The 9,524-nt window shown below is 37.3% G+C and overlaps 1 protein-coding gene across 2 annotated transcripts in view; it reads left to right on the top strand.

The window, feature by feature from the left end:
* Positions 1 to 416: 416 nt before the first annotated feature.
* SNCA (synuclein alpha) overlaps positions 417 to 9,524 on the top strand; it is a 152,181-nt gene continuing 143,073 nt past the window's right edge. The window contains exons 1-2 of one of the 2 annotated variants that reach the window (XM_080797354.1): positions 417 to 487; positions 2,035 to 2,180. In XM_080797354.1, coding sequence (XP_080653480.1) covers positions 2,060 to 2,180 — 121 coding nt within the window. In that variant the 5' untranslated portion in view covers positions 417 to 487; positions 2,035 to 2,059. Of the gene's footprint in view, positions 520 to 2,034; positions 2,181 to 9,524 lie in introns of both variants that reach the window. The other variant, XM_080797353.1, reaches the window with a different exon arrangement.

Here is a 9,524-nt window from a genome sequence, read left to right as displayed (position 1 = left end):
CCCAAGATGACGGATCTATCTTTGGTGGTCGATCCCTCAGACCCCCACTCCACTAAGGACCCTCCGACAAGAGGGTCCCGTGAGGAACCAGAGGGAAGGGCGGAGACAGCGAAGGAGGAAGGAGGGGGGATGGGAAAGAGGGAGAAACATCAGCCTAAGCCTAACAGCTCCAGATCGCCCCAAGAGTCCCCTTGATCCTGAACTCGAGGTGAAGCTCAGAACACGCCACCTCCCCGTCCCCGGGCCCAGGTAAGCGGCTGGAGTTGGAGGTACAGCCTCCCCCCCACCGCCTCCCCCGCCCCCGCCCCCATCCTCACCCGAGTAGAGGAGTGAAGTGCACGCGGCTGGGAAAGCAGCGAGCGCCGGGAGAGGGGCGGGGAGAGGCGCTGACAAATCAGCTGCGGGGGCGGTGAGCGGAGGAGAAGGAGGAGGAGAAAGAGGAAGAGGAGGAAGACCACGACAACGAGAAGGGGACCCGACAGAGGGGGTGAGAGACCGAGCGCCGCAGCGTGGGGCGAGGTGTGTGCGGGCCTTGGAGCAGACCCGAGGATCGAGCCCGGCCCTTAGCATCCTTTGCGCTCTCTCCCTGCCTTCCCTTCCGACCCTCTGTCTCTTTCTCTCGGATCCAATTGTGCGGGGGACGGGGAGTGGCAAATTCGACGACAGGTTCGTGGGTTTGCCTCCCACGTCCCCAGCCTCTCATCACCGGGTTGTGCTGACAGCAGCCTCCTCTGGGGACCATCCCTCTCCTGGTGCCGCCTCCTCCCTTCCTGTGCGCTTCTAATTCTCCCTCTTCCCATTTAAATAATATTTGGGAATTGTTTTTATAAACCTTCTGTAAGGGGGTTGTTGAGAGGAACTGTAGTTGTGAGGATCAGAGGGGCCCAGGTAAGTACCCATGGATCTAAACGGGCAGCTTTGTAAATACTGGGGGAAACCGGGGAGGAGAGGAGTCGTGGACTTCTGGGAGGGAGGTTGTTGCTGCCATAAGGACCCGCTGTGTCGAGTCTCTCAGAGGTGGGTGCTTATTTCTTCAGCGAGCTCAGGAAAGTAAGTTGACCTGGCTGCCTCTGGCATCCGATATCCCATTCTTTCGTCCCCGAAGGCTGAAAGGTTACGCTGGTTCTCTGGGATACGCTTTTCCCTTGGGAAACGCGAGGATGCTCCATGGAGCGTGAGCAGCCAACTTTTATTTCTCTTTTACCTTAAATCCCCCAGTCCGCCCTCTCCGTTTTCTCGGTGAAGTAAGCAAGCCGTGTTTGGCAGATCATTAACTGGAAGCGCAGGGAGGGCAAGTCAACAGGTGGTAAGGGGTTAACAGGTGCTGGCGCCGGGTGGGTAGCGAATGCACGCGCGCGGAGAACGCCCCCTCGGGTGGCGGGCGCGAGTCAGGAGACTGATCCCGGCTCTGCACTGGCGCCTGCTCAGAGTAGATAGCTGGGGGCGGGGGTGGCCGGTCAGGTGGATTAGGGCGGGTGCGTGTGGGCTCACTGTGGGCCTGAGGTTGAGCCACACCCAGAGTGAGTAGTTCTCTTACCTACCCTCTTGGTGATCTACCAGTTAGCCCTCTTCTGGGATTCATTTTAACACAGTCCCTGAACCCATGCCTCCAGCTCCTGTTCTTTCCCTGAGATCTTTTAAACGTACTTCTAACTTACCTTGTCACCGTTTGGACTCTCGGAAGTTGAAAGAGGGGTCCGTCTTTTCATGTAACTACACTTCGAAAATACAGTAAGAACAACTCAGATGATTCATCCTATTCCATGTTTAGGCAGCTAGAATTTACTAGCCAAGATGGATGAGGGATGGTAAATTTTTAATGCAAAAGCTAAAAAAAAAAAAAAAAAAAAAAAGCTTTTTTTTGGGGGGGAAGGGGGTCCAGTGGTTGAAATAAGAGCATTAAAAAAAAAAAAAAAGGAGTCTCACACTTTTGGGATTTGTACTGACCTTTCAGTGGTTTTTATCTTTGGTGGTTCTAATTTGATTTTATTCTACCCAAAAGTTCTCATTGAAATTATATTTTGTGTTCTCCAGTGTGGTGTAAAGGAATTCATTAGCCATGGATGTATTCATGAAAGGACTTTCAAAGGCCAAGGAGGGAGTCGTGGCTGCTGCTGAAAAAACCAAACAGGGTGTGGCAGAAGCAGCAGGAAAGACAAAAGAGGGTGTTCTCTATGTAGGTAGGTAAGCCCTACATGGCATCTTGATATTTATGACTGATGAGTTAGGATGATTGATGGTCTAAATGCTGTTATTACTTGCTTGATTCATTTTTGCATCACCACTTGTCAAAAGGATAAACTGAGCCAGAGGACTCTGTGGGTAGGTAAATGTGTATATTTGAGCTAATAGTAAAAAGTAAGGATAGTCTTTTGTTTTTTCAGAATATTTAATTTTTCAGTAATACTTAAGACTTTTTAAATGAATGCTTCTGTGCATAAGGGACTATAATTCATAAAAAGTTTTTAAAACTCAATCTCAAAAAATAATATTACTAAGAATCAAATTCATTCATGGGCCTTTGATTTTTTTTTATCATTGTGAGTAATATTGGAAAATTTTAGTGTATTTGTATTTTAAAATAAGACTTCAGTATGGCCCTGGGATATGTAAAAAGAGACCTATTGTGGCCCTAAAAAGGAAAGGACAGAAAAATCTTTGGTAGAATTCATCCTTGTGACCATTTGGTAAACTGAAGGCTAATTGCTCAAAAATGTACCCGAAGGCTGTGGCTAATATCTCAGAGACATTTATATATCTAATTCATTTATCAAATGACAGACATACTAAATAATGAGACCGATGCTTATCTTTTCTACTTGTTCCTAAATTGCCACTTTGTAATATTCATTCAGATCCTGACTCTGTTTTTCTTATCTTGAACTATGGTAGGTTGGGTGTTATTTGACAAACTACTTCAGATTCTTTGGGGAAGGAATAGACACATACATAGACAAACACTCATCCACAGGGACACATGCACACACTCACCTTCTGCTCTTCTGCCTCTCCTCTTTGTCTTCTGCTGCTCTGAGTTCGAGCACAGCATGTGCAGGAAGGTGGAGGATGAACCTATTAGGGGGCAGACCATGCTGTGCCTATGTCTGTGGATGAAAGACAGCTATGCTATCTCTCCAACATGGATGCACTGAAAATGAGTTACACTTGGGATGATTTTTGTGAATCCCTCTCATATTTTTTTTTTCCTCATTGCTCATAGACTCTGAATTGGCTAGGTTTGCTACAAATCTTCAGTTAAATTATTCTTTCTCTTAAGATGTATTTTCAGAAAAATCATTGAATTGAAGAGTATTACAAGAGGAAAAAATGAGTTAATTTCAAGTGTTTTTGTGAAGTGTGAATTATGTACTTTTAGATGGAATTTGGAATACTGAATCAGTGTTGCGCACGTAATCAATATCTTTATAGTTGTCCTCAGTTTTCTAAGTTGTCCAAGTGTATGCTTGCAACTATTCTTTGATTTCCATTATTTTATAATTTAGTAACTCTAAAAATTTTTTTAGGATGCTAATATTTACTCCTTTAGTTGGTAGTGAGTCTGGAACTATTAAATATTAATTTAATACCCTGCTGTTTTCTAGGTAATAAACAGGTTTTATCATCTGGAAAACTTTTTGTTTTCATTATCAAACTATACATTTGGGCAAATGATTTTATTTTTTTGAGATTAATTCTGTTATTTGTTATTATATAAAATTGTAATTTGTTTACATGTCACATGTGTTTTTAAATCATCTTCAATATATATCATGGTATTTAACACATGGTGCATTCTGTAAATTATTTATTGGTTGTGTTCCAAAGGATAGTTAAAATTCGAACTCAAGTCCAGGATTTAGGATGAAAACTGACTACGATAAGACAGAGTATATAGGTCAGGATTGATAAAATTTTCTGTAAAGTGCTAGACAGTAAATATTTTAGGCCACAAGATCTCTGTGTCAATGAATCAGCTCTGCGGTTATGGTGTGAAAGCAGCCATAGACAATAATTAGCTGTGATCCAATAAAACCTTACTTACCAAAACAGGTGTTAAGTTCATTTGGCCCATAGACTGCAGTTTGCTGACTCCTGGAAAAGTAGAGAGAACATAGACTTCATGTCACAAAAATCTAAAATCTAATCCAGGCTGCATCATTTATTACTTTTAGAATACTATAAAAAGTTACTTAACATCTATGAGCTTTACTTCCTTCATTTGTAAAAATATTATTTAGATAAATGCAACTACCTTGCAGAGTTTTTGTGAGAATGTCATAATAAAACAAAACACATGAGTAATAGGGCACACTTTAAAAAGAATTTAAGACTTTATTTTTTTGGTAGCAATTTAGGTTCACAGCAAAATTGAGAGGCAGTTAACAAGAGGTTTCTCATGTACCCCATGCCTTCACACATGCATGGCCTCCCCCATGATGTACATCTTCCACCAGACTGGTTTTATTAAAACTAATGAACCAACATTGACACATATCATAATCACCCAAAACCCATAGCTTAATTTAAGGTTCTCTCTTTGTGTTTTGTATGTTATTTATATTCTCTGCATCTGGACAAAGGTATAATGAAGTGTATATGATAGTATCATATAGATATTTTTGGTATCCTAAAATTGTTTGTGCATCACTATTCATTTCCCTCCACTAACCCACAGCAACCACTGAACTTTTTTTACTATCTCCATAATTTTGCCATTTCCAGAATGTCATATACCTGGAATCATACAGTATGTAGACTTTTAAGATTGGGCTCTTTCACTTAGTAATATGCATTTAAGGTTCTTCCATGCCTTTTCATGACTTGGTAGCTCATTTCTTTTTAGTGCTAAACACTAATTCCATTGTCTGGATATACCACAGTTATCCATTCACCTACTGAGGGACATCTTGGTTTCTTCCAAGTTTTGGCAAGTGTGAATAACACTGCTATAAACATCCATGTACAGGCTTTTGATTGGACATAAGCTTTCAGTTCCTTTAGGTAAATACCAAGGATCACTATTGCTGGATCATATGGTAAGGATATGTTTACTTTTATAAGGAACTGAAAAATTGTCTTCCTAAGTGGCTGGACCGTTTTGCATCCCACCAGTGATGAATAACAGTTCTTGTTACTTCACATCCTTGTTAGCATTTGGTGTTTCAATATTCTAGATTTTGATCATTCTAACAGTTGTGTGGTGGTATCTGATAGTTTTAATTTACATTTCCCAGATGACATATGATGTGGAGCATCTTTTCCTAAGGCTATTTGTCATCTATATATCTTCTTTGGTGAGATATCTGTTAAGGTATTTAGTCTGTCTTAATCTGGTTGAGTTTTAAGAGTTCTCTGTGTATTTTGGATGGTAGTTCCTTTTCAGACGTATCTTCTGCACATATTTTCTCTCAGTCTGTAACTTTTCTCACTCTCCACACTTTCTTTCATAGAGCAGAAATTTTTAATTTTAATGAAGTCCAGCTCATTGATTCTTTATTCCATGAGTTGTGTTTTTTGTGTTATATCTAAAAGTCATTGCCATACCCAAGTTCATGTAGGTTTTTTCCTGTTATTCTAGGAGTTTTAAGTTTTGTATTTTACATTTAGGTCTGTGATCCCTATTATGTTAATTTTTTGTGAAGGGCTGTTGTCTATTCTTCGTCTCCTTGTCCTTGTTTCTTCTTTCTTCTTGCATGTGGACGTCCATTTGTTCCACCACCATTTGTCAGAAAGACTGTCTTTGCCTCATTGTATTGCTTTCACTCCTTTGCAAAAATCAGTTGGCTGTATTTACATGGTTCTATTTCTAGGCTCTCGATTCTCTTCCTTTGATTTCTTAGTCTGTTCTCTTGCAATTATCACACTGTCTTGATTACTATAGCTTGGTAGTAAGACTAAGAAGCAAGTAGTATCACACCCGTGATTTCATACTTCAATATTATCTTAGTTACTCGGGACCTTTTACCTCTCCACATAGACTTTAGAATCTGTTGATATCTACAAAATAACTTACTGAGATTTTGATTAAGATTGCATTGAACTATATATCAAGTTAAGAAGAACTGACATCTTAACAGTATTGAGTCTTCCCATCCATGAACACAGAATATACCTCCTTCTATTTAGTTCTCTGCTTTTGTTCATGGGAGCTTTGTGGTTTTCTTATAAAGATCTTGTATATATGGTGGGTTAAATGTACACTTAAGTATTTCATTTTTTTGGTGCTAATATAAATTGTATTGTGTTTTAAATTTTAAATTCCATTTGTTCATTGCTGGTATAAATGAAAGTGATTAACCTATGTTTATTAACATTGTGTCCAAGAGTCTTAGAAAAATTAGGCTTTTCTTTTGGGTCATTGTTGATTCTTTATAATTTTCTACATAGAGAATCAAGTCATCTGTGAATGAAGACCATTTTATTTCTTCTCTCCCAATCTGTATACCTCTTATTTCCTTTTATTATCTTATTGCATTGACTAGGATTTCCAGTATGATGCTTGCCTTGTTCCTGGTCTTAGTGGGAAAGGTCTAGTTTCCTGCTATGAATTACGATGTTATCTGTAGGTTTTTTGTAAATACTCTTTATCAAGTTGAGGAAGTTCCTTTTATTCCTAGTTTACCAGAAATTTTTATCACAAATAGGTGTTGCATTTTGTTAAATGCTTCTTTTGCATCTATTGATATGATCATGTCATTTGTCTTTTTTATCCTGTCAATGTGATGGGTGCTTTAATTAATTTTTAAATAATGAACCAGTCTTGCACACCTGGCATGAATTCCACTTGGTTGTGAAATATAATTCTTTTTATACATTGTTGAATTTGATTTGTTAATATTTAGTTGAGGATTTTTGTAAAGCATTCTTTTATTTATAGGAGCCATGGTTGTTCTTATCAAATAAACTGTCCAATAGAATAATTACCTTGTCAGCATATTTTCTTTTTATCTTTTCTTTTGTCATTATAAAACTCACAAATAGTAGAGTGAAAGATTGGAAGTAACTATAGAATAAAGTTTCCTAATTTTGGAAAGACTGAAGATGTTTAGTAGACTGTTTTCTTAAGCCTGATGAAAAGTAATCTCATTCCTTTATAATTTTATATTTTGGGCAGCTATCTTTTAACTAATTGAAGAACTATCATAGAAATCAGTGCTGTTTTATGAATTTTTTGTTTATGATTTGTTTGTATATAAATTTGCAATCAACATACTTCAATTTAATAAACAACAATTATCTCAATCAAATGGCTTAGGAGTTATAAACCTAGAGTCCAACTGAAGAGCAAAAAATTTCATTTTCTTTGTGTAATGCCAAGTATTATAACAGTAAAGGTGAGAAAATTATCTTCAAAACTCTCTCAGTGCTACTTCACTCAGTAAGCAGCAATGGTTAAGAGTATGGATTAATACCAAGCTCTCAAATTGCAATACAGTTCACCTGGCAATCAAGTTCATAAAAGGCAACATAACAGGAGCAACAGTAGCACAGATGACTATGTCTATAGTATAGCCTGACTATGAGTTCTTGCAACTCTTAGGCATTACTTTAGACCTTCTCCACTGTGCCTTGTGAAGTCATGAGAGATAAGATGGAATAGTTGTGGCCACCTCAGCTGATGGAAGCTTTCAGCTTTGGTGTCTCTTCAGTTTACTAATCACATAGCTACTTGGTACCTACTTTGTCGCTATGTTTTCAATTACAGTTTACTCATCAGTTAAGTGTTGATTACTAATTATAGATACTAATGAACAACTGACAGCAAATAACAGGTGATTGGTTTGATATGAAGCAACTTCATTAAAACCCTCATTTATCCTTGAATCAGGATACATTCCATGATTTAGACCAATGTCCAATTCTCAGGTATTGCTCAGGCAGAGAGGAAAGACCATTGACCAACTGATAAACATGTCTTTCAAATAGTCATTTTAAAAATATGGAGTACACGGAGTGGTAGAGGGGTACCAATAAGTAGCATTCGCTTATATACAAGCTGTTCTCACCTTGCATATTTCCAGGATAGAAGAATTTCAGTGAAGACAGTTAGTTGAATGATACCAGTCCCTCACAACACAGTTCAAATTTGTTACTACAGTACATAAACTGTGATTACATAAAGTACAACCTTAGCTCCTAGCTCTTCAGCCTACACATTGCTGCATAAATAACAGAAACTCATTATAATCCAGGATCAAATTATATCATTTTTTCCAAGTTTGTCAGTGATTGATCATTGCACATCTGCTATTTAGCTCACACACACGGCAAATCCCATGGTTATGATGCTTCCTTGTCTCCCAAAAATAAACCCATATGATATTTTACAAAAATGCATAATTTAAAAAGGAAATTGGCCAAAAAAGATGAAAGTGCAGCAAAGAAATGACATGAAAATGCTGGAAGTAAAATTTGAATGAAAGGATGTTTTATTTATACAGCAAATAGCTGATTTTGGGAATGGTAACACTGCTACTGCTCAGGAGACTCTAGATAATGTAGCCAGAGGAACTTACTCAAGCTGAAGTAAACAAATGAAAAAAAAGTTGTGATGAATAAGTTGAAGATGTTTCAGAGGAAGTGCTGCTGCAGAAGTAACTCACATTAAGTAACTATTAGAGATCTAGCATGATAAAAATGCAAAGGATAACGTTTTGGAAACTGATCCAAACTTACAAGAGTATTACAATTCTCTAAGACTTAGAAAGGACGCTCATGCCAAATATGAAGTTATATAATGAGAAGAAGACAGCACTGTTTAAACTAATCTTGATAAGTTTTTTAAAAAGAAATAAAACAACAACAAAAAAAGAAATAAAACACTTTAATTCTCAAGGTCTTAAATTATGATATGCAAAGGAAATATCAATATTGCTAATTTTTCATTTCCCTATAAATTTATAAATGAGTAAGAGAATTTTTAATGTTTTGACAAAAAATTTAAAGGTCATGGGACAATTGTAACTTTTACTACCAATTAATTGTCATTGTCTTCATTGATATTTAAGGCCACTTTCTACAGACAACTCAGCTTTTGTATGGTCACTTTACAATCCCATAGTACTATGCAAAGTGACCCTTGACTGCAAAGTATGCATAAATACACATGAACACATTGATACATCATATTACATATGTAAACTGCTATCCTGTATCCTTTTATATATTTAGTAACTGTACAGTTTCATTTATATAAACTTATGATTAATGATTTGTTCTGTTTTAAACTGCAAATCCCTTTACAAATATTACATGTAAAGTGTAATTATTTCTTACTTTACAGTATGTACTAAACACTGTTTTAAAATCTTTATGTGTATTATTTCCTTTGATTTTTCATGTTGACTGAACAATGTGTATTTGATTATTATGTGGTAAAGTAAAGATTTAAATCGAGGAAATCTAAATCCAGAAACAACATTTTAAAATTTTATTTTAATTTCTATTGTTGAAGTATATTTAACATACAATATTATATTAGCCTCAATTGTAATAGTGATTTGACAATTCTATACATTACTCAG

The sequence above is a fragment of the Martes martes genome, assembly GCF_963455335.1.
Source record: "Martes martes genome assembly, chromosome: 2".
NCBI lineage: Eukaryota > Metazoa > Chordata > Mammalia > Carnivora > Mustelidae > Martes > Martes martes.
The sequence above is the reverse complement of the archived record's forward strand: the minus strand, read 5'-3'. Positions and strand labels throughout refer to the sequence as shown.